The sequence below is a fragment of the Ascaphus truei genome, chromosome 10 (assembly GCF_040206685.1).
Source record: "Ascaphus truei isolate aAscTru1 chromosome 10, aAscTru1.hap1, whole genome shotgun sequence".
NCBI lineage: Eukaryota > Metazoa > Chordata > Amphibia > Anura > Ascaphidae > Ascaphus > Ascaphus truei.
The window spans coordinates 21,024,005-21,049,546 of NC_134492.1; the positions used below are offsets into that span (position 1 = coordinate 21,024,005).

General features: G+C 40.1%; 1 protein-coding gene across 1 annotated transcript in view; it reads left to right on the plus strand.

The window, feature by feature from the left end:
* Window positions 1–25,542, plus strand: part of TESK2 (testis associated actin remodelling kinase 2) — a 70,579-nt gene that overhangs the window by 14,976 nt on the left and 30,061 nt on the right. The window contains 2 exon segments of the mRNA XM_075616145.1: window positions 6,482–6,530; window positions 16,003–16,149. Of these exon segments, the coding sequence (XP_075472260.1) occupies window positions 6,482–6,530; window positions 16,003–16,149 (196 nt within the window).

Genomic DNA, 25,542 nt, shown 5'->3' on the forward strand with positions numbered 1-25,542 from the left:
TAGTCTGCCTGAAATTAAGATTGCTGACATTTTTCCCATAATTTATTTAATTTTTTTGACCTGATACTTGGGACTGTTATTTTTTTCTTGGAGGCTGTAGTTGGTGATACACATCTCAGGACTCTAGTATGATCGAGAAGACACTTGGGTTGATGCGCCTAACTTTCTGTTTTTACTGTGTTCAGCACAGTAAAGGGACATAATCCTTTTTTTAACCAGTGCCCTTAATTTTTCTGGATTACAACCTTGTACATGATTCAGAATCCAGAGCCAGCAACCAATCTGTAGCAGAAGGAATAGCCAGTACGCAGGTATTCATGACTCTGCTCCTAGGTTTGTTTATAAAAGCATCTGAATACAGAAAGCAGAAGATGTAGGAAATACAGGTTTGTGTTTGCACATCGTGCGTAGCGTATGGCGCTATAGACGGGTCTTATATATACACACGAAGTCAATGTTATTGTTTGCATGTCCTTGCGTGCCTAATTATATACATCATTTAGGCACATGACCGAAAATTCTGCATAGGTCAGAAGCAGTGTTGCTGTTATTGTAGACATGGTGAAGGGGAGGCTTGACTATTGGAGGTTTGGTATCCGTGCTTGTGGTCGCACAAAATTGTACTTTTGCTCAGAAGATAAAGTGTGATTTGAGCGATCTTAATCCAAGGTATAGAGGAGGTCACGAGCAAATCTGCTTCAAAAGAAATACTTTTATTCCTCCCAAATAAGTCGTACTTTGGATATTATTTCGGGGGCTATGTTGCATTTTATTTTGACATCAAACTTTAGAAAAAGATTTAGTATCTCGTGGAATCGGGTCGCGCAGTATTTGTCAGACATCTTCTGGGAAGCCCGGCCTGGCCACGTTTTGGCCACGTTTTAAAGGATAACACGCTTTTCCAGTATGTGTAACATTGAGTTACATCTCATTTCCCAAGTATGTCCTGGGTACAGTTATAATACATAGTTGCATTGGATACACTTAATATCTGGTCTGCTTCTATCTTTTTCACACTAAAAATGTTATTAAATATAGCATATTGGGTGAATACGGAGATTGTTTGAGTTCACGAAATCTGTCCGGTCTGATTTGAACATGCGACTCCTCCAGCATGACCTGTACATGTTTATTTTTTTGTTTTTTTCTTTCTCTCTATTGCTCTGCCTCCAATTTATAGGATTAAAACTGGTGAATCTGTTTTCCTCCAGGATTTCCGTTGCTACTGGAATATTCCTTTGTATATTTAAATTGCTGTATGAAACAGGGGAAATGTTTAAAGTTGACACCCATTTAGCAACATGTTGATTTTTGCAATCTAGTAATAGCACTCCTATGTGCAACACTGCATACATTTGTTTTTTATGGTCTATACATTTGTCATAGTGCAACATATGTTTTCATTCTATGGCAACAGATTCTGCAAAGCAAATAAATAGTAATGAATGTACAATACATACTGCTCTTCTGTTTGAGACTTGCTTACTAAGAGAAGAACCTAAACTACACATCCCAAAGCAGTTGTCCTCTCTCTGATGACCAGTAGAATACTTTCTGAGCCTGTATCCATTACCATGAAATGGGCCAGGGGAGCTGTAACTTTCCTCATTATGACCAAAGGGGCGGAGTATATGCAGCTTAGTCTGAGACGCAATGCTGTCAGAGAAGGGCTTAATAATGGTGTATTAAAAATCCAGAAACACTCGCTGTTTAACTGGTTTGTAGTGCATCATTGGTTTAGTGCTGACCTCCCAGGGGCAAAAATAAGACCCAGACTTGAGTCTGACTCATGCGGACAGATGCAGTGTGTTCTAGCTTTTTAAGGAAGCTTGCATACAGTAGACCATATTAAAATAAACAGGCACAGGTATCTTAATAACTACTTCATATTGCGCTTTTTCTCCCAATGGGGACTCAAAGCACTTCAATTACAGTATAGTGCGCGGTACGCAGCACACAGGAATTTTACAGACAGTCACTGCCCAATAGAACTTACAATCTGTTCAAACTTGGCTCCCCTGATTCAAACTCTGTGTTTACAGAGTCGCTGCAGGGACAGGAGCCGCCCCTCTATGGGGCCAGGCCCACTACAAGGCATGGCTGACGCGCTGCGCGGCCACTTTTTACCGAAGACAGGAAAATTGAGCTCAATACTGGCGACGAGTGCGGTGGCCATGCCCCCGGCGGCTCAGCCAATGAAGGTGAACCTGCCGGGTGATGTCATGGCCACGCCCCCCATCTTTCCCCTGCAGCTCACTGCAGACCGGGGATCAGAGCTGCACGCGCCGCCAGCCTGGCAGGCGAGCGTGCAGCGGGGCCGTAGCCTTAGGTAAATCCTATCTTGTATTTGTAGTTCAGAAAGTTACACCAACACATATTGAGAATGCACAAACCAAGTCTCCCTGTTTTTTGTTTTTGGACTGCGTGTGAGCCCAAGGAGGAGAATTAGTTGGGGGAAGCATCTTTTGGAGATGTTGTTTAAAACAAGTTTTGGCTCTCTGTCTCCTTGGCTGGAAAATAGTGGTTTCTTGGCAGCTGGCAAACTTTTCTATTTATACGGAGAGAGAGGAGATACTTCTGTTTTTGAGGAGCATTACTTTTGCTTGCTTTGCAGTTATCCTCAGGACTTTTTATGAGGTATTTTTAGAAAGTAAATGTTTGTGGGGTGAGCTCATGCATTGGACATTGGATCTGCTCCTGATTCAACGTTTTGGAATAAATCTTTTCATTAAGGTTTGACACATTTCCACTTTTTCTGAAAGATCTGTGCAGCTCAATTTACATTTCTTCTTTTTTTTTTTTTTTTTTTTTTTTAGGAGATCTTAAATTTTGTTTGGTAGTAGTTTAGCCTTTTTACATATTTTTCATTTCTAACTAGAGGCCTATTTGTAATAACTACTGCAGTTGTTTACAAGACAATATGTATTGTTGTCTTCCCCATCTCCATAAATTTTCTTATTTATTTTGAACATGCTTTTTATTTTCCGGGGACCGTCTGGTTCCTGAGATACTTGCCACTGAAGGTAGTGCCGATACCGTCCCCTACAGGGGAAATGGAAGTTTAAACCCCCCACGTCACACAGACCAATAGGAAGCCATGACGTCATCTGCTGCGGCTTCCTATTGGCTCGTGAAATGCGGGGGATTTGGATACAAGGAAGTACAAGGAGGCACATGTCCTGGTAGCTATCCCGGGAATCAGGGGGTCGCCAGAGCTGAAATTAACCTGGAGACGCCCTGCTTCCCGGTGAGGGGGGGTGTCGCAGAGGGGCTCTCCCTCCTTTTAAGCAGATACTGACCTTGTGATACTATTTTAGCTGTTAATGCATACATGAAAGTGGCAATAGCAAAATCCATTCAATCATCCTTAAAGTAAAAAATGTACTGTGTATATATTGTATATACTTGGTATGTCATTTTTATCTCAGAAGCTACTTATTGGGTTTCGGTTGCATTGTTCCGTCTAATGGCACATTTCTTTTCACAAAGCCACAAAAAATAAAGAGGGAATTAACAGCACAAGCTGTCCCAAGCTGTCCCATCACAAAAGATACTAGGTAAAGATCCTAATGTGCCCTCCCCCAAAGATTGAAAGCTTCTAAATGAATTAAGTGTTTGTCTTTTTGTGCGCCTGGATTTAATTGTAATGCAAGAAACATTAATGTAGAGCAGGATTTTGGTTTTAGGATCTCTTGGACTACAGCCCTACCTTCTAAAGCCTTTTATACTTGGAAAGTAGACACCAAGGGCATTATGAGCTGTTACACATCATTACGGCTTCTGAACCTTGATGCCAAGAGGGGCACCATTCTCGTTTTTGTTTGGGCCAAGTGCCAGTGAAAGATTTCCACGCAGAATGAACAAGGGATTCCTGGCAGTCTCCGTATTGTGTGCTGCTGTAACCCTTTGCGTACAGAAAGGATAAAGTAGTTATCAATGACCCATATACCCCTTCTGACATTCCGGAAGACCAAGTAATCACAGAGGATACTTCAACACTATACTATCGCGGCAGCAAAAGAGCGTTTTACAATCCCACAGTGTTCATGGGATTGAGATGCTGGAATACGCTGTTCCTTCTAATGTTTGCAACATGCAACCAGGAGAGGTGAAAGGTTAACCTTTTTTTAATTCTAAATTTGTGCGGGGTTCGATAAGATAAAGGAGTTTTTTTCTTTTTCCCACAAATAACCCGAATAGGTCTGAGCCCTATCCATAGTAGAGTTCATACAATTCCTATGAAATTGGTTAAAAATGAATTACTGCAAAGTTTTACCATTGCATTCATATAATAATGACTGTTCAAAATAAGTTGGCATTTACATGACACTAACCGTTTCATCCGCAATACCCTTAAATCAGAGATGTTTTCATGGAGAGCATTTCATGTTCGTCCAATAAAGCCCGACCGCGTAACGCTGGTAACTGTTCAGCCGGTTCAGTGGAGATTACTGAAGGGGGCCATTTGATTATTTGTGTTTCAGCTGCTGTTTGTGTCCCTGGGTGTCAGAATCTTACATGGTCCTCGTCACCTAGGACCGCTATGCTCCGTAAAGTCTTATTGTATTAGACCATGTACATTAAAGTGTGTCAACGTTTTCCTTATTGCTGTACTGCCTGACAGTGTTCTGTGAGCTGATATTACTTGTGTGCATGGTTTCAATTTAATATACAGCATGAAATCTTTCCATTTGTAAGAATCTTGGAGGCCCTTGTGTACGGGTCCGGCTTCTCCCTTCTCTTGCGCTTTGTTCTGTTACAAGGATTTCCTAGTTCTAGTCCATGATCTCTGTAACGGGGCAGTCTCACCTAGCAGGGCACACAAATGTTTATTTATTTTCATTTTGAATAATTTTTTTTTATTGTTTCAGGAGGGAGGGGGTACAAAAAGGGGTTAAGGCGGAGTTAAACATGAAGTCATTATTTGTTTACAACTTGGAATATAGTAAGATACAGTTTGTACAGGGATATTATGCAGTTGTTTACAGCAGCAAAATGTGAAATCTTATATTTTTTTTTAAATTATTTTTTAAAAATCTGTTCTGTAGTAGTAAATAGTGACTTTTAAAAAAAAATTATTTAACGCTTAATGCCATTTTTAATTTTAAAGCATTTTGTTTGTATAGCAAGTTTTAGCTCCACTCCCAAGCAGTGAAAGATTTTTGCAACACTTTCCTGTTTGTGATAAGTTGTTGCCAGTGTTCCCAGCAGTTTGAGCTGTAAACAGTAACAATAGATACTGTTACCTTAATATAAGGAGGCATTGTACAGTACCTGCTGAGTTACACTGACTGAAGAATTGATTGAAATTTTAAAGGCGGTCATTGTTAGTCACACTGAGGATTTAGACAGATTTTATAACAGGAACACCAAACGATTGCCAGGTCCGGTAAGAATGTAGAATGATACATTGTCACATGCTTTACGTATAAAAATAAGAAAACCGCTGGGAAGTAGTATTGCTGTTTTAATGTATAGCGGTCCTATCTGATCCTTTACTACAACTGGGTTTGGTGTTTTTTTTTTTGCTCAACAAATACCACAAACAAACATTTTAAACTTATCAATGTAATCTGCTTTCCCAGAAATATGGTTTCCCTGAAAGTTATTGTTTTATTTATTTGTATCTTAATAAATGAATGTCTTGCTTTTTTCTGGGAACACTAGTTTTAGGAATACAGGCATACCCCGGTTTAAGTACACTCACTTTACGTACACTCGCGAGTAAGGACATATCGCCCAATAGGCAAACGGCAGTTCGCGCATGCGCCTGTCAGCACGTCCTGAACCGCAAAACTGGCTCCCTACCTGTACCGAAGCTGTGCGCAAGCGGGGAGACTATAGAGACTATAGAGACTGTTACAAATGTCTTATTTACATCAGTTATGCACGTATATGACTATTGCAGTACAGTACATGCATCAATAAGTGGGAAAAAGGCAGTGCTTCACTTTAAGTACATTTTTGCTTTACATACATTCTCCAGTCCCATTGCGTACATTAATGCGGGGTATGCCTGCAATGACTTCTCGTGTTTACCTGTTGACCTACAGCATCATTATTACTTTCCAAAAAAAGAACAATTCAATCTAACAAACCATTTTATCACAAAGACATTAGATAAACATTGTGAAAATCCTCCACAGTTTAGTTTTTAGTTTTACATTTATTTTAAAGATCAGTTGGCTATGTTTAACCTATTACATGCCACTGTATTTGTCCCTAGAGGGACTACTTTTTAAAAAAAATTTTTTTTCATGCAATATAACTTTTAAAGGTAACCATCTCTAGCTTTCTATGTTAAAGGTTTTCACGCAAAGTAAATTCTGCCACTTTTAATCCAGATATTCTAAATGATTTGAAATAGTCTAATAAAACTGCATAATGTAGCTGGGCGTTGGGTCAATTTTTCTTTTTGTATGGATGGTAATTTATCATTGGACATACAAGCCATTAATGTCTGTACTTTATTATCTTTTAGGTTCATGGGTGTCTGTGTTAACCAAGGACAGTTACATGCTCTCACGGAGGTAAGCAATGGGACATAAAGCAACTGTCATATGTCTTCCACCTGTTCATCATACTCTAATATTGTGCAACCACATATTTTTTCTGCATAGCTATGCCTGTTGTAAATAAGTTGGTAGGTAACACTTGCAAAGTGCTGGTAGTTTCTGAGAATTGCTGAACTTAGACTTTTTTTTTTTTGACCAGTGATTCTCCTTGTGAACAATCAGCGATACCAGGCTTTGTGTGTGGCCCCTCCTTCCCAGGTTTTAAGCCCGCCCCTCCCCACTTCCCAAGTCAGCAATTTCTTTTCTTTACTGGATATAGAGCCAATGTTGGTCTTTCTCCCTCCTAATAGAGGTATATTAGTATTTTATGTGATAGTGTTGGGACCTGTGGACTGGGTCTGCCTTGTCGTGGCTTACAATGCTTTGGCCAAAGGGTTAAACTAAATGACCCTTTTTCAAGAGAATATATAAGCATTTTACTGTGTATTTTTGTCATATTGGATGTAGCATTGGGCTTCTGTCGCTTGTTGTATACGAGGCTTTGGGCATAACTAAAATACTTCCAAATAGAATACTTCTGTTCTGAGGGGATTATTAATTAATTAATTAATTATTCATTCAAGTAAATTGACCAAAGGCTTGGCATCATTTAATTAGTGTTTAAGACAATTGATCACTTCTTTATACATTCAGATACATTTCTTTATTTTTGTTTCATAGCTTCTGTTGTGACCTTGGAACATTTTATGTATTTTTGTGTATAAAAACATTAAATAAAATGCAAAGGCTAACACATAAAATCCATTGTTAATTACTCTATATATATATATATATATATATATATATATATATATATATATATATATATATATATATATATATATTAATTATATATATATATATATTTTAATTATCCGCTGCTTAACGTTTGCAGATTGGACTTGTTATATTGTCCGTTAGTGTGGTCTGCTCATGCAGTAATGAGGGGTTTGAAGCAACACTTTGTTACAACATTGATTGACTCATACTAAGGATTTCTTAATGACTGCGCTTGCTTATTTTAAGCATTCGATTGTGAACTAGAAAAATACATTCCTAACTTTAGTATATACTAAGCGGGACATTTATTTGTGCTCTTAATATTGTGTTCTTTGGGCACAGCTGCTAGAGCTAAATATGCTGCAGCATCAAACAGCCGAGTCTTGTGGCAACTGTTTGTCTTCCTCTGCTCAAACACACCCAGTCACTCCTGACAGACATCCACTGTGTGACTGTATTGCAGTCTGCCTTCCTACAGGTGATTTGGAGTATTTCAATGTTAATATGGGGGGGTTGAGGTACAAGTTGGAGTGCATGGTTATTAATCACTGTTCAGTGGCCATTAGGAGGACTTTGATAAAAACAACATACATTTTTATTCATAAGTGCAAATGTTATGGATTCTACGCGTGCAGATTTCAGTAGTTTTAGTAGGCGGTCCATGTCGTAGGTCTGTAACCTGTATGTCGCCTATTGCTGAGCCCTGGGCTCCTATACAAACTTGAGGCAGTGATCATAACAATTAGGCTGCACTTATAGTGCCTGGCGACGCGACGTCGCTCCAAAACAAATCCATTTACTCCGTCGCAAGCGCTTAAAGTAAGGGCGACGGAGCGATGTCACGACCAAAAATTTTGAAGTCGAGTAAATTTTGATTTTTTTTTTTGGAGACAGTCGGCACGTGACTGTCTCTCTAAACCAATCAGGGCGCTGCCCGCCCCCTTCATGATGTCACTGGCCTTGTAGCCAGCGACATCACTTAAAACTAAAGTTTAACTTCGCTAGTGGCGAGGGCGATGTCATCGGTCGCGTCGCCGGCACTATAAGCGCGGCCTTAGGAAGGACATGGTTAAGTCAGAAGTATCAAATATGTATACAATTTCAGGCAACTTCTCTGTAAAGCAAGATGAACTGCCCCAAAAATAGGCATGTTATAAGTGCCAGAACTTTTACAATTAAAGAATCGTACAATGCCCACTGGTGAATCCTAAGCAATGTCTGAACTATTGTTTTTTAATATTTTAAAATGACATAATACATTTTCAAGATTGTTTCGAAACATAATCAAATCAACATAGATCATGTTTCACAGAACAAAGAATAAGCGTTGAATAATGGAAGCATGGGGGGGGGGGGAAGGGAAGAGACGGCTTGTAAGATAAATACATAATATACAGTGCTATTATTAAAATGTATACATTTTTAGCGTTTGGAGTTTTTTGACATTACGGTTTCTGTGTTGGGACATGAACTGATCTACACGTGACCTAAAACCTTATTTGCGTATTGAAATGTGTATACCAGGGCTCCCAGGAGGCCACATCGGTTGGTGGAATCATGGAGATACGCTATATCCCATATCTTATTGCAGACACATTGGAAATGAGGCAGAGTTTTACATTTACAGAAGCGGGCTATTGGAGCATCTTGCTGCATTAAAGATAAGGGTGATTCATTTGGAATCCAGATTGTTTGAGGTGGAAATTGGTACCCCCAAAATAACAAAAAAGGGGGGGGGGGTCTCTGGGGAATATAAAGGTCAGACACTTCTGCCAATCTAAGGATTTTATCCCATAGGAGTTTAATTTTAGGACATTCCCACCAAATGTGTTTTTAAAGGGTACATTGAACGTATTCAGTCGCAGAAGACAAGTTCTGTTCACTCTTACTTGATGCTGCAGCATATTCACCTTCGAGGAAGGGGTTAAAAGAAAAAGATAAGTGGGTCAGAAACATGACCATCCATTCTACATAGTCTATTTTTAAAGCTGTAAAATATGCAGAAGTGGTGGGCTGACTGCTCTTGTTTTTGTTCAGTTTCCTTGACTAAATTAATAATTTCTAGAACAAGATTTCAATCTAACACCACAATGGAACTCTCCTTGCGTTGCATGCACTTTCACAATGCTCCCAACTCTCGCTTCCTTTATATTTTGAGCATGTATTGACTTACTCCAAAGTTTGAACGCTCTGGTGGAAACCTTACCAGGCCTTTCATATAGTATAACTCGCCAGAGATGCACCTAATCACACCCCAACATGAGCACCTGCTGGGCAGCGCTTTTCCAAAGGAAAGGCTTTAAACTTTCTGTGGTTGTCATTAAGGGAAATCGTTAAAGGAAAAAAATGCACTGGAAAAGATGATTTAAGAGTTAAAACATAGTTATGGGACTAAAAAAAACTCCCCCAAACAATTGTTTGAACAATTTGATGTTGGTTTCATGACTCATTATAGCATCTAATGATCTCCGCCTAACACCAGCTCACACCCCTCCCACTCGCCTGCATATGATGCCTGGCATGCTCGGCTCTAACAAACGTGTGCTGTTCCTTTCGCCACTCCGCTTGAAGATTGCCTACAGAGTTAAACTCCACCCCCTGCATATATACAGTATATCACACTTCCTTGCTTCTGTTTTGCAACAGCACACATGCAGAGAGGCCTGTGAGGTTGTCAAAGCTCTGGACTTAATATGCGAAACAACTTTGTCTTGAAATTTGATACATTGTACGGTTAGTCTCTTCAGAATAATTGTGCACTGTATTTATGTATTCCAATGCAACATGGAAATACTTTGACTAATATCTTCAGTGTTTCTTGATAAATGCCATAAACTACAGTGGGAGAGGACCCCTGCAGTTTAGGTTATAGGCGGACCTCTCTGGCTTGTAGTGGCTTACATAGTAGATGAGGTTGAAAAAAGACATACTGTACATCTATCAAGTTCAACCTATGCTAAATTTAGACAACAGATACTTTATCGTATATCTATACTTGCTTATTGATCCAGAGGAAGGCAAACAAAAACCCCAGTGTCATATCATCCAATGATATCTCATAAGGGGAAAAATAAATTCCTTCCTGACTCGAAGAATTGGCAATCGGATTATTCCCCGGATCAACATCCTTCCCATGTATACTTATTTGGTATATCCCTGTATACCTTTCCTTTCCAAAAAGATGTCCAACCTTTTTTTGAACAAATCTATTGTATCTGACATCAGTCTCCATCGGTAATGGATTCCACATTTTAACTGCACTTACTGTAAAGAACCCTTTCCTTTGTTGCTGGTGAAATCTCCTTTTCTCCAATCTAAAGGGATGCCCCCGAGTCCTTTGTACTGCCCGTGGGATGAATAGTTCTTTTGAAAGCGCCTTATACTGTCCCCGAATATATTTGTATGTAGTTAACATATCCCTTCTTAGACACCTTTTTTCTAATGTAAATAAATCTAATTTAGCTAGCCTCCCCTCATAAGTTAATTTGTCCATCGCCTTTATTAATTTGGTGGCTCTTCTCTGCACTCTCTAGTTCCATAATGTCTTTTCTAAGGAGTGGTGCCGAAAATTGTACTCCATACTAAAGGTGTGGTCTTACTAATGCTTTGTAAAGGGGCATAATTATGTTTACTTCCCTTCCATCCATTGCCCGTTTGATGCAAGATAAGATCTTGTTTGCCTTTGCAGCTTCTGCATGACTTTGGTCACGATTGCTAAGCCTGCTTTCTACAAGCACTCCTAAATCCTTCTCCATCAAGGATTCCCCCAATTTATCCCCATTTAATTTGTAAGTCGCCTGTTTATTCTTGCTTCCCAAATGCATAACCTTACATGTATCTGTATTATGCCTCATCTGCCATTTAACTGCCCAAGTTTCCAGTCTCTCCACGTCCTTCTGGAGAGAAATTACATCCTGCTCTGATTCTATTACCTTACTCAATTTAGTATCAGCAAAGATGGAGACTTTGCTCTTGATGCCAACCTCGAGGTCATTAATAAACAAGTTAAAAAGCAGGGGTCCCAGTACCAATCCCTGAGGTACTCCACTCACGACTGTAGCTCAACCTGAAAAAGTTCCATTTATGACAACCCTCTATTGTCTATCCTTCAACCAGTTTTCAATCCAGGTGCATATATTTTTACTGAGTCCAATTTGCTTTATTTTGTACACCAACTTCGTGTGTATCTGTATCAAAAGCCTTTGAAAAATCTAAGTAGATCACATCAACTGCATTACCCTAGTCTAAATTCCTACTTCCTCAAAGAAACAAATATGATTAGTTTGGCATGATCTATCCTTCATAAATCCATGCTGACTATTACTAATAATTTTGTTTTCCATTAGGTATTCCTGAAAATTATCCCGTATTACACCTACAAGTAGTTTCCCAACTATTGAAGTCAGGCTTACAGGTCTGTAATTCCCCGTTTGTGATGTAGCTCCCTTTTTTAAATATAGTCGCCACATCTGGTTACATTTCAAACGCGCATTGGTAACTAGCAGTCCAGTCTCGGCACTGTTTAACATTTGGGGATTGTGAGGATTTTACATTGCAATGTACAAAGGTTAATATGTGAGAGAATAGACATTGCATTTGGTTATAACCAACATCTTCTTAAACTCTGAATCATTCTTCACCATCACTGTTCGTATATTCAAACAAATCTTACCAGAGTAAAACCTGACTTCTATTTCTTTGCAGACTTAATTGAAGGGATATTAATCTGTATTCTTTGTGTTGGTAGCGTGAGGCTTCTTAGGCCTCGTCCCCACTACTCACGGCGGCGCAAACAAGATACGGCCCTCTATGGGGCCGGCCCCAGTCAGTGCGTGTGCGCACATGATCTGGCGCGACTACATTTTGAGAAGTCAAGAAGTTTGATTTCTGGCGCGGCGGTTGAGCGATAGCCATGTCACGCCCCCCAGTCGCCTCAGTTCTCAGATCGCTCGGCTGAAGGCCACGAGCGCCTCAAGGCGTTCCTTTGCGCGCGCTCACTGTGGCCGTAGCCTCAGGGCTGCTTGTTAACTCTGCTACTACAACACTGGAGGGAAGTACAATGCATAAAAGCCCTAAACTGCTGATCCTTATGTCACAGCTTTATTCACAAACCAAAAGCAAACAAAACTGCCGGCCAGCCATCTGCATAGGAAAACCGTAATAGGTAGCATTTTTGGCCCCTGTTCAACCCAACGGAGACGTAGACCCAACCATGTGCCTGGTGCCTATCGCCCACCATTCTTCTGGCCTAATCATACAGCTAGTGCCACCGGCCGACCTTTTCTTGTGACTGAGCAGGCGTTGCTGCTGCCTTACTGCGTGTATTGCATTCTGTGCCCCTCAATTGCTACTTCTGCCCATTTGCCTCTCCCTTCAGACCACTTGGCCCCTCCCTTGTCCCATCCTTCGTTGCTATCCAGGCAACTGTGTTTTTGTTTTTTGCCCTCAAGTGGTCAGCCACCTGCCCTGGTGGCTGCAGGCCATTGGCTGTGGTGTTTGGGTTGGGTCTACTGCCTCGTGCGGGTCCTCTGCCCTGTCTCTTGCTCAGCATTCAAAAGCATACATGGTATGGTTTGATGTGCCGTCATCCATGTGTTTATTTTTAACATGGTTTAAAATTGGCCCCTAATAAGTATGCTGTGAAGCTGTTTTCCTGGGGCTGGGGAACCATTCAGCTCCATTGAAGTGATTAGTGCAACGCTCTTCCCAAGCACAGGGAAGCCGTCCTCACAGGCTATTGAACGAGGACTAAATGTGCTTCAAATAGATATTTTGTTGTCGGCGGATTCTTGTTTTGTAGGGGGGGTTTTGTTATGCTATTTTTATGACACGCAACCTCTTGCGGTGGTAACATTGTAAACATCCAATGGTTGTAACAAAGATCCTTTTTCTTCAGTCGACTGTGAATGAAGCTACAGTACGTCTTTGTAACTGTGTAATTACCAGACTAGCAGAGCAAGCATACAAAGGGGTTATAGAGAGCAGATGTGAGAATTTCATTCAATGTTTATTTTTCTTTTCCTCCATTTATGACCTGATTGCTTTACTCTGGAAATGGCCAGCACCACAACAATTTTGTTTCTATAACTTCGACCAGCCAGTCCTGTTCCTCTACTGTGATCTGTGGTGGAATCATCAGAGCTTGATTGTGCATTGGACAAGTCGTGACATTTTCTCCTTAGAATAATGGAACTTTAATCATATCATTAAATCATTATTTTTTTTATTATTTTTTTAAACAAAAATGTAGATATTTTATATTTAGGGTGAAAATAAAAAAATATAAAAAAAACAACTTTGAAAAGTGTTTCAAAAGTCCTTTTTTAACCTCTTAACTGCTGGAGGGGTAAACCGCATTGCAAATAGTGTTGCCGGCCTCTGTAGCAGTGGTTATGTAAGCAAGACCACTTTGTTCACAAATGGGATTGTTACATTATAGAAGGTCAAATTCACAGCTAAAAAAAATTGTAAACTTGTGGTTATCCACATATTGTATTAAAGTAATATGGACAAGAATTTAGTTTTGTTAAATTGTTAACATTAAAAAAAATGAAGCATAAAGGATAGGCTTTCTGATTGTATCATTAATACTTAGGGAGCTGTGGTTCTGCGATTTCCTTCTTTCCAAACTTCTATATTTAGGCGATTTGTGATTTTTGTTCTCAATTTATTTTTCCTGATGATGAAATAAATTAAATGTTTGATTGCGAGCCACCTTTTATAGAGCAGGGCTGGCCAACTTCAGTCCTCAAGGGCCACCAACGGGTCAGGTTTTAAGAATATCCCTGCTTCAGCACAGGTGGCAGCGATGACTTGGTGGTGGCCCTTGAAGACTGCAGTTGGCCATCCCTGTTATAGACTAATCTGACTTTCTACCAGCCTGTTGCAAATCACTTGTGCGTCAGATTCACGATGCATTTGTGATTTACCCTGTGTCTGTGGGAACTGATGAAGGTAAATTGTTTGTCCCAGAGCTGTTCACTCGATATTATACAGTTTGAGTTTTCTTTGGCATCTTGCAGGTTTGGTTTTGTTTTCTCAGCTGCCTGGCGGAGTAGAATCTTTACAGCCTTGTACCATAGTCTGCCACCTGGTTCCATTGCTGGATGCTTTAAGCGGTCAGCTAATTAACAGCTAGGTCAGAGGGATTTATTACTTAAGCAATATACATTTTGATGACCCACAGTACTGGGAACCAGTGTACCTGCTTGTCACATACATAGTGTGTGTGTGTGATTGTGTGTGTGTGTGTGTGTGTGTGTGTGTGTGTGTGTGGGGTTAATAATGGACCACACAGCTGTCTTGTTGAGCTCAGTGCAAGACATTACAAATGAGCACTCGCAACCCCAAAACAGTCTTGTTACACCCCAATTAGGCTGCCACCCCCAGAAATAGTTGAAAGGCTTATACCTAGAGTCTCTGGTGCTCCAGAAAAATACACAATGTGAAAAATCCCAGTTTGGAAAACTGGATGGTGAAGTTTCTGGAAATGAGGGAAGAGGTACATGGGTTCAATTAGAGCTCAAGACATCTTATTACATTTTAATTTTACTATAACAAAAGGTGTTACCATGCTTGTACTGACAATATTACAAAATTGCATACAGTGCATATCGTATCACACCACATATAAAACAAAAAGGCGTGAAACAGAAAACTTATACATTGACATGGAGTATTTGGGTATAAAGATTCAGTGGTAGAGACTCAAGATCCTTTGACAGGCGTGTTGGTGTCTTCACAGGTTTGTCACCTGCCCTTGAATGGAGACAGTTTTTTTTTTTTTTTGTTTGTTTTTTAAATATATATATATATATATATATATATATATATATATATATATATATATATATATATATATATATATATATATATATATATATATATATATATATATATATATATATATATATATATATATATATATATATATATATATATATATATATATATATATATATATATATATATATATATATATATATATATATATATATATATATATATGACCCAAGATCTGAGGAAGAATGAATATTTTGACCTGAATCGGAGTAGCAAAATTTTACAAACTGTTTACAAATACATGTTACCAACGCCATCATATTCCTAATAACCTCCCGGACATATGCAATGTTATAAGATGCTTTGAAACCTTGAGTGAGATGAATTATGCATGAGCAGTCAGTGTATTGCTAATTTGTACCTTATGTCAAAGTACATTCATAGTTCAAACGTGTACACAGAGAATGGTACAGAACATAAATTATTCTCATTCAAGACAATACTGTCCTTTTGGTAACCCCTTGGTGTCTGGTCTTAGTGAGTCTTTGGGGGTTTTATGGGGGTCTCGGTAACTCAAGTTGTCCCGCTATGCGTTGCTCCGCCCTCGTCATTTGAGTTAAAACTGGGAGGGAAGGTTTGTTGCTATTTTCTCCCCCCCCTGTGCTGGAAGTAGACGGCTCACTTATTACTAACCCCTTGGTTGCCATGCAGCACACGCCAATCAATGTTTCCCTGGCTATATTGAGATACTGCATTCTTGATGCTTACATGTAAATGGGGCTTTATATTGCGAATACATTGGTTATCTTAAAACTTGTGTGGGAATCACTGGGGGCATTGCTTTGACATAAATGTAGATCCTAAATGGCTTTTGTTTCTATTGCAGTACATCAATAGTGGGAATCTGGAACAACTGTTGGACAGTAACCAGCATCTGCCCTGGACAGTTAGGGAGAAACTGGCACATGACATTGCTTTGGGGATTGCCTATCTTCACTCCAAAGGCATCTTCCACCGTGACCTCACATCAAAGGTAAAGAAAGCAACAAACATGGAAAGCTTTATCATCCTACATACAGCCGCGTCAGCTTTTATTTTAACACTTCTCGGTTATTTTGCGGTTGCATTTTCAGAATTCCACGTGCTTCACCGCGTTCATGCCACATTCATGCCGGCCGTCACCCGCGGTTGATCTGTTTATACATATGGGGGAATTACTCTTTCAGATACACTTTATTTTAATTTATTTTTAAACAAGGAGAATTTTTTTTTCCTCTTAAAAGTAATCTAGATTAGGATATGTTGTTGGTAAACTTCATGGAGATTGGATAAAGAAGAAATATATGAATATTGTTATACTAAAATGGTGGTGATGTATGAAACTGTCTCGGATAATTATGTAGTTGTGGCAAATGACACCATTCGAGAAACTTTTTTTTTTTTTTTGTTTTTTTTTTTTTAGGCCGTAGCAAGGATATTGGTCCTAGGAAAGTAAATCTAATCTGTGGTTAGAGAGGGGTATGAATGAGTCTACCAGATGGAATGAGTGACAACATCTGTGTTGCTTTAAAGCAGCACTCCAAGCTGCGTTTTTTCCTCCCTTTAATAAGTACATAAATACAATCCACACAAGTAATTGGCTAAATTGCTGATCGATCCGTTCAACTGTGATTGATCGGCGGGGGTTCACTAAATGGCTATCAGTGCAGCAGAAGACCAAAGATGCAAAGTTCTGTGGGGAAGATAATGTGACATGCAGTCACTAGATACAATTGGTGCACTGCTATAGAGAGGGCAGAGCTCAAACAGGGGTTTGCCACAGCCTGTTTCAGAAGAGGAAGGGGGTGTGACTTTGTAAATGGGTGCTATAGAAACAAAATATGGTCGTTACATTATAATACATTAAAAAGTCATGTAGTTTTTTTTTTTTTAAACATGTATTTTCTCATAGTACATAACTGATTTATATAAATTAAAAAAAAAACATGTAGGATATTGCTTGCTCTGCAGCTTGAATAAAAAAAACAACTTGTAGAGGAATGTGTGCCATAGTTGGTGTAAATGGATATCATTACCAGAATTCTTGTTTGCAGCACACATGATCATGGTGAAACCACTTTGGTGGACCTGGGGAAGACCTGTAAATGGGTTTTATTTTCGCCTTGGATTATATTCAAACGGGAAGACCACCATTCATGGATGTTTCTATTTGGGGGGGTGGGAAGAGGGAGAGCTATCATTACATTTGCAGTGAGAGCAGAGGCTTTGGACCCGGGCTGATACCGAGCTCCTCGGATGGAAGCACGAGGGTTGTTTAAGAAACCATGGTAAAGCATAAAGTTGGAAGAACCAGTTCCTGCCATGATTGTTACACTGGCCTTTGCCTGAATGGATTTGCATTCTGAAACATGCAGAACGGCGTTTGTCCAGCCACTGACTTTTAGATGCATGAAGTACTTACCTAAGTCCTAAGTTCAGTATTTTTAGTAACTGCTAACTTTAGTGTCTTTATTTTTGCAATCCATAATGTGTGTAGAACTGTTAATCCTGAAGTAATAATTTTCAGTCCACTCTAGTGGACTTAAGGATTTGACTAAATTGCTGAACATGGCAATTTTTAAATATGGCCATGACAAACCTAATATATGAGAAGGAGTAAGAGCACTCACAATTTTGAAAATCGGGAAACTGCCATGGGTGCATGTCCTTTCATCGAAGGTGGAAATATATAAAATAGGCGGTACTTCAGCTGTCTGGTGCAAAAAGTGGTGAGGAAACGTGTTTCAAAAGATCAACATTTCAGTTGTAATTTGGACCTTTTTCACGATAAACCTAATGCCATAGTGCCACTTGCAACATGTGGTTAACAGTATCTGCCCACGGTTTCCCCCTCCTGCCTTTCATCTAAAAGATCACCTGCAATATGGAGAACAGGGGATTGGATGACAAGGGAATGGCGATTTTAACATCTTAATCCTCTCCAATATATGCAGTTTCTTCACTGCCAGCAAAGCCATTGATCTGAGCAAACACCGTTAAGATCTAAGTATGGATGATATCTGATCAAGGAGACGGAAGCGGCCAATGCTCATGGGTATAATCATTTCAGAGGCATTTTCTATTGACTACTGTTGACGAAAGTGTTCTCAATTCCATTACTCAACACCCGGTCAGAGATGAGCCCAGAATCTCTCCAATCCTTGATGTGGCTAAAGCCGTCAAGAAGATGAACAAGATATCTGGAGCCGATGCAATCCCTGCTTAAAACGTCAAGCAGGCTGACGAAGAGCTCACATCACAGCTCCACACCCATCTTGAACTGGAATAATGAGGAAATGTCAGATTAATGCCATGATTATGACAATCTTCAAGAAAGGTGACCAATCCAACTGGGGAAAGTAGCAGACTCTTTCAAAAGAGAAGCACTGTGGGGGATTCTTTTAAAGTCCAGATAGAGAAATTACTGAAATCTGATGTTATGAAGATCTGAAATTTGTCGCCCTTCTTTGCCTGATCCATGACTATATGCAAGCAGTATTGGTCTGTAAGGGATCCATCAGACACCTTTTTGAGGTGAAGATGGGAGTTAAGCAAGGCTGTCTCATTGCACAACACTCTTCTCTGTATTTCTTAGTACAATGCTACAGCTGACCACCGACAAATTTCCAGTCAGAGTGCAGCTAAACTACCTAATGGATTGTAAGCTTTGTTTAACCTCCACTGACTTTGATCAAAAACCAAGATCACCCCGACTTCAATCATTGATCTTCAGTACGCTAACAATGTTGTAGTCCGTGTATGCTCACTTGGAAACAATCTTTAGAGTATACGCTTGGCTAATAGGTATATTAGTGGGTCTATAGGTATTGTGATCTTCACTGTATCTTTTTATAAAAAAAAAAAATTAATCATTAGCTAGTAGTTTTGTAATGTGTACAGCCACCAAATATGTGCCACAGCTCCTAATTTTTTTTTTTTTTTTTTTCAAATTTCGTCAAGCATAATTCTAATGTCTGGAAAAATCTGGTGGAGTCCAGTACTAACTAAATATAATTTGGTAGATATTCTCCTTTTGTTGTCGTGCAGATTTGATATGTTGGTAGCATTCCAAATGTCTTCCCAATCCTCAATTATGTCCAAGTTGAGTTAGTTCGCCCATCTTTTCATTATAGATGCGGGGGACATTCTCCAGTATGTTATTAATTCTGAATGTGCTTTCGTAATAAGCTTTTAATGAGCAGTCCCCAGTTCTGCCAATTTTGGATTTATACTGCGGTTCTGCCGAATGTTGAGCATTACTCAGAAGTACTTACACAAGTCTGATATTGAAGAAATCCAAAACCGCCTCAAATACGCAAGTCCAGCCATCAGGCGCCTGAGCAAATGGGCGTTGAAGATCGTGGCATCAAACCTGAATCCAAAATCATGGTTTATCAGATGGTGATGGTGATGATAACGATTTCCTATTTTCTCCCATTTGGACACAAAGCGCTTCTCAATTACAGTATAGTGTGCGGTACTCAATTTTTAGGTGTCCCATAGAGCTTACAATCTATTTTTTTTTTGTGTCTGAGGCACAGGGAGAAAGTGACTAGTCCAAGGTCACGAGGAGCTGGCACCAGGAATTGAACCAGGTTTCCCTGCTTCAAACTCATCTCATTGTTTAGAGTCCGTGTCTACAGAGCCACTACTCTCCATTATGTACAGAGCACAGACCTGGACAAAGTGCAGAAGACCAATCAAGATGCTAGAGAAGTACAATCAACGTTGCCTGTGGAAGATCTTTATAATAGTCGGAAGACTGACCCACCAAAATTGGCATCCTCTCCCAAGCACATGGTATAAGCCTCCATGGTAAGGATCGTCCGACATAAATTACAGTTTGCCAGGCATGTTATCCGGATGTTGGGTTCCAGACTGTCGAAGCAAGTTCTATTCTCCTAGTTCAGTCATGGTGTACACTTGATAAGGGCACTGCGAGAGAAGCAAGCATGTTCTCAAAAACGTGAAACATAGACACAAACTAGTGTGTTTCTATAGCCTTGAACAGCCCCAGATCAAGGGCTTGGCATCTCGACATTTCATAAACATTCACAACAGGAGGTGGAAAGTGTCATTTTGCGGGCAACTCCTGCTCAAACGTATGCTCTGTGCCACTGTCGATCCTCGATTGGCCTCTTCAGCCACCACAGTTGAAAATCATGGAAGATGGTCATCCTCAACTGTGATGGATTGCCAAAGATGCTGGTGATCATTTTTACAGCAGCCAGTCTTAAGCACTTCTCAAACATTTAAACCAGACATTACATTTTGGGCAGTTGCACGTATCCAGCTATATAAGCTAATGCTTTGCTTTTATGAGGCCAGCGTGATCTTGAGGATGTGGTGCTTATTGCTTTCCCTTCTAGCAGGAATAATGAAGGTTGGCTCAACTTAACAAAATTGTTTTTCCCCCCTCCTGTATTTTCTAAGATCATGTAATGATCTAAGTGTTTCCAAGAATCTTCGTAAGAACAGAAAAGAACCATCTGGCATGATGGCACCAAGTACATCTGTCTGCTTTCTGATGCAGATTTTTATTATTTAGCAAAGACAATAACCTCTATCTTGGATTTTTTTTTTTTTAGTTACAATATTTTATAGATAAAATGCTAAAACACAAATTAAATCTATTCAACAAATGCAGGAAGGTTCTCTGCAAAATATAATGGCTGGGAAGGACACTTGGCTTAATGAGAACTGCTGCTCCATAAATCCGAAGAGTTCAGTTTTTATTAGTGGCTATTAAAGGGAATTGTTTCACAATGTGAATAGGTCAGTGGGGAGGAGGCCAGAGCTGTAATTAGAGCAGTACATTGTAGATCTGTGTGCACTGTGTCCCACATTAAGCTTGGGTTGTGAAATAAGTCTCTACATTTTCTACAATCTACATTATGCTATGAGCAGCATCTCCTTTTTAACATTGTTTGATTTTGTTCAGTAATCTGGTCCTCGTGACTCTTCCATGTGTTCCTCTGGTCTCTCACCTTTGCCGTCATTTATCTGGTCTTTCTATTTCCTGTGCCCAGCTTGCATATGCCACTGTCACTTTACCTCTGGTGGCAGAGCTCGGTGCAGTATGTTGTGACGCACCAATGATTGTGTGCCTGATTTCCCTATTATAATATGCCAGTTATAAAGTAAAATTTTCTCTACTAAATAGCCATTACTGCATTTCCGTAATAAGATAGAATATAGAAGCTTCTGTTTTTTCAGCAGATATTGGTGGCTCCTGACTCAATCCATCCATTATTTCTCTGTAATTGTATGAGGTTGGTTAAAAAAACCAAAAAAAAAACCCTGCTGCACCGCAGATAAAAGACGCGTTTGTTATCACTGGGTGCTTGGTTTTAACAGTTTGGAACCATTGCATATACTGTACATCACCACTTCCTTTTATTAATGGATATATTGTTTTATTTTATCTGCTGTTGCCGCTCTTAAAGAAGCATTCCATGCAATAGCCTACATGTTTTTTTTAATCCGTTTTGTAGTATTGTAATTAAACTTTTTTTTTTTTTTTTTGGCTAACTTCACTCCATGCCATTTTTGAATGAGTTAATATACTTAGCATCCTTTGATTTCTATAGCAGGTTTTGTTTAGCATATGTCCCCAACAGTGCGAGATCTCTGCAATGCTTTCCTGTTTGTTAATTTGTTGCCAATATTACCAGCAGTTTGACCTGCAAACTGTAACAATAATGTTCTTGGTTATATAAGAATAATACATTGTAGCTGCTGAGTTAGGCTGCGCTTATAGTGACAGCGAAGCGACGTCGCCTGAAAACAAAAGCGTTGTCGCAAGCGCTTGTAGTAAGCGCGACTCGACGGCAGCGACCAAAATTTTTCAAGCCGTTTAAAATTAGATTTTTGAGAGGCTGGCGACACATGACAGGCTCTGAACCAATCAATGGCCAGGTCGCCAGCAATGTTGCCAAAATGATAACTTTTGCGGGCGGCAACGGTGACGTCATCTGTCCTGTCGCTCGCACTATAAGCGCGGCCTTACACTGACTGAAGGATTGATTGAACTGAAAGGCAGCCATTTAGTGTACAATGGGAAGCAGGATCTTTGCTGATCGATCACAGGAGAATTAATCAATTGGCAGCTTGGGTAATTAGTCTTCAATAAAGTTAAATCAAGGGGTGTATGTGTGTTTTTACCTCTTTAAAATGATGGAATGTTAAATGTATTTCCCAGCCAAGCCAAAATCAACTGTGTATATTTAAAATATATATATATTTTAAATTGGCCAAATTATAAATTAGTTGCATATTGTTTCCTTTATTTTCAAACTGAAATAGTTACTTTGTGCAGTGTTTATTACAGCATCCTTTTATGTGCCAACACATCTTCAGTTTCTCAATGTTAAAGGCGCTCATTGAAGTAAACCATTCCCTGGGCTTGTTTTATGGAAGTCATTGGGTAATGTTGGTCTTTCTTTGTATTTTACACTTACTGTATGTTAATGTTAAACTACTCATTTCATAAGCATTCTACACCCGGTGTGTTACCCGCTAGGAAGTCATTTAGTTGGAACTTTTTTTTAAGCTACATTTTTTATTTTCTTGTAACTATAATTGCATTTATCTAGCGCCAACCATGTACGGAGCGCTTTAGATAATGTATAATACAGGACATTTTAAGTTCAAACAATGGGGACAACACCCAAAATGTAATGACCACATAAGACAAAGGGAGGCTTTGCCCCAAAAAGCTTAGTCTAACTGATATATTGGGAGACCTAATCAATTTAAAGAGCTGCATCTTTTAAGACTGGGGTGGGCACTTCCAGTCCTCAAGGGCCACCAACAGGTCAGGTTTTCTGGATATTCCTGCTTCAGCACAGGTGGCTGAGGCGCAGTCTTCGACTGAGCCACCTGTGCAGAAGCTTGAATATTCTAAAAACCTGACCTGTTGGTGGCCCTTGAGGACTGGAATTGCCATCCCCCCCTCTCCTTTTTTTATTTTTTATTTTAAAAGAGGTGAATTTTCAGTTGGGCTTAAAACGGAAGGGTTTTCATGAATATGAAATGTAAGAGGGTTCCTTAGTCAGAGGAGTGAAACATGTGAGGGCTGTAGAGGTGCAACAAGGAGACTTGCTTGGGTCTGGCGTAAAAGATGAGTAGGTGTGTAACGAGATGAGTTAAGCTATATGGCGGTGCAGAGATTTAAATGAAAGGAGTAGAAAATTGTATTTTATACAGCGAATACGAAACAAGTTGGGAGCTTTCAGGAGGTCCAAGGACGATGTCCACCTAGAAAAGTGGGGGAGAATTTGAGCAGAACCATTTTCAGTTAGATTGTAGTGGGGGGGTGTGAGACGGGGAGACCAGATAAAAGAATGTTGCAGTAATCAATACGGGAGATAACGAGGGCATGCATTCATGTTTTTGTAGTGGAAGAAATTGGCCTTTGCAATGCTGCAGAGGAAGAATAAGAAAGCTTTAGGCGTGTAACATAGTCCTCGCTGCTGTGCGTGCACGCGCCCGGAGTGCTCGTTTTGTTGTTAGGGTGCAAGCGGTGACGCGCGCAGTTAGGGGGCGTGACTCTGACGTCATAGCATTAGGCCGCGCTGTGGCTGCAGTGTGAAAATAAAATTTTATTGTATTTTCCCTAGTCTGCCGCGCCACCGCTCACGGCCGTGCGTGTCCCAAGTATAGAAACGTCTATAGAACACAGCCAATTATAATTGACACACACACGGTAGCGTGCGTGCACTTTATTACACGCTTTAGTAACACCATTTATGAGAATGGGAGGAGCCCAATGTAATCCCTAACTGTAATAGCGAAGCCAACAATGGGACCTGGTTTTGGAGAGCGTATGGAAGCTACATATTGGCCACATTAAGCTTGAAACAAAGGACTTTCCAGGCAGAAATTGCAGATGGGCACTGTGATTTCTCACAGGGCAGCAGGTGTGAGGTCAGATGCAGATAACTATAGTTGTCTCACCCGCATAGACGATGGCTGAATCAAAAGTAGTTAATTTGGTCACCTGGCGAGACATATATATATATAGAAAGGTAAGAGACCTTGATGTACACCAACAGAGATCCATAGAGAATGAGTTGGCAAAATACACTGAAGAAGCAGTGGGAAAGGTAGAAGAATCATTATGCCGTTCCTTTGATGTAGCGATATGGAGGTCATGCGCTTCTTTTTGAGGCAGCCGAAACAGGGCGATGGCTAGAAGTAGAGATAGGATCAAGGGTGTTATTCTTGAATAGACCAGACGTATATTTTCTTAAGCATTGGAACAGTGCCAGAACAAAGGGTTGAGAATGTGTGAGGATGAGAACCAGGTAGAAGCTAGAGGTTTAAGGAGATGGGGGGGGGGGGGGAGGGGGCGGGGAGGGGGGGAATGGGTTTAAAGCTGTGCTGAAGAGAAGCTGAGAACCGACTTCCTTTCTAACCGGAGAACAGGAGTCCTGGGGAGGAAGATTAGGTAGGAGTGGTATGGAAGGGACAGAGGATTTCTCTGGATAGCTTTCACCGTGCCCTTAAAATCAGCCGTCTTGTGTAATGGAAGGAACATAATAGAGACTAAAGAGTTGATGTGGGTTGAATATGTGCCTGTTTGAGAGGTGAAGTGACTGGCAAGAAAAAGAGCACAGAGTTAAAGCAGGATTTAAATGCAGCAAATGTGCTAGACCAGCGGTGTGCAAACTGGAGGGGCGCAAGATTTATTTTGGGGGGGGGGGGTGGCATGGGTCGTTGCAGAGGTCTCGAGCTCTTCTCCGAGGTATTTAAATTATATGCCAGGGGACCGCGCGAGGCCTCTGCAACCTCTACTTACCGGGGTTCAGCCGGATTCGGGACGCGTGACCATGGCAACGCGGCTTCAAATTATGCTGCGGGTGTCATGTGACGTCACGGTTGCTTTGGTAACGTGGCGTCAAATGACGTCACCTGATGATGCCGTGCGCGTGGTAAGGGGCGCGCACAGGAACGAAGGGAACAATTGAATTAATCCATACGATCATCTAAAATAAAGATAAACAATAAGTAATTGACTCGGCATACACAAAATGCCATTCATTCACACATGGAAACGTTTCTTCTGTTTATAATATACCTTTGTTTTTTGCAGCAAGCAAAGAATGTGAAACCTCAAACCTAATTAGTTTGTGACACATTGCATTCTGAGTGATTTCCTAATGTGCCATATTGATGCTATGTTACAGAATCTATAGCATTGGCCAATGATATACAGGTCCACAAATTCAATGTGGTGGTGTATACGGTTCATGGAATTTAAGTACCGTACTGGCCCGAGTATAGTGCTATGTTTTTGTTTTTGTTTTTCCCCCTAAAAATGTCCTTCCGAAAACTGTACTCGTATTATATGCGCAGGCTAGCACCTTTTTTATTTTTCATGTAG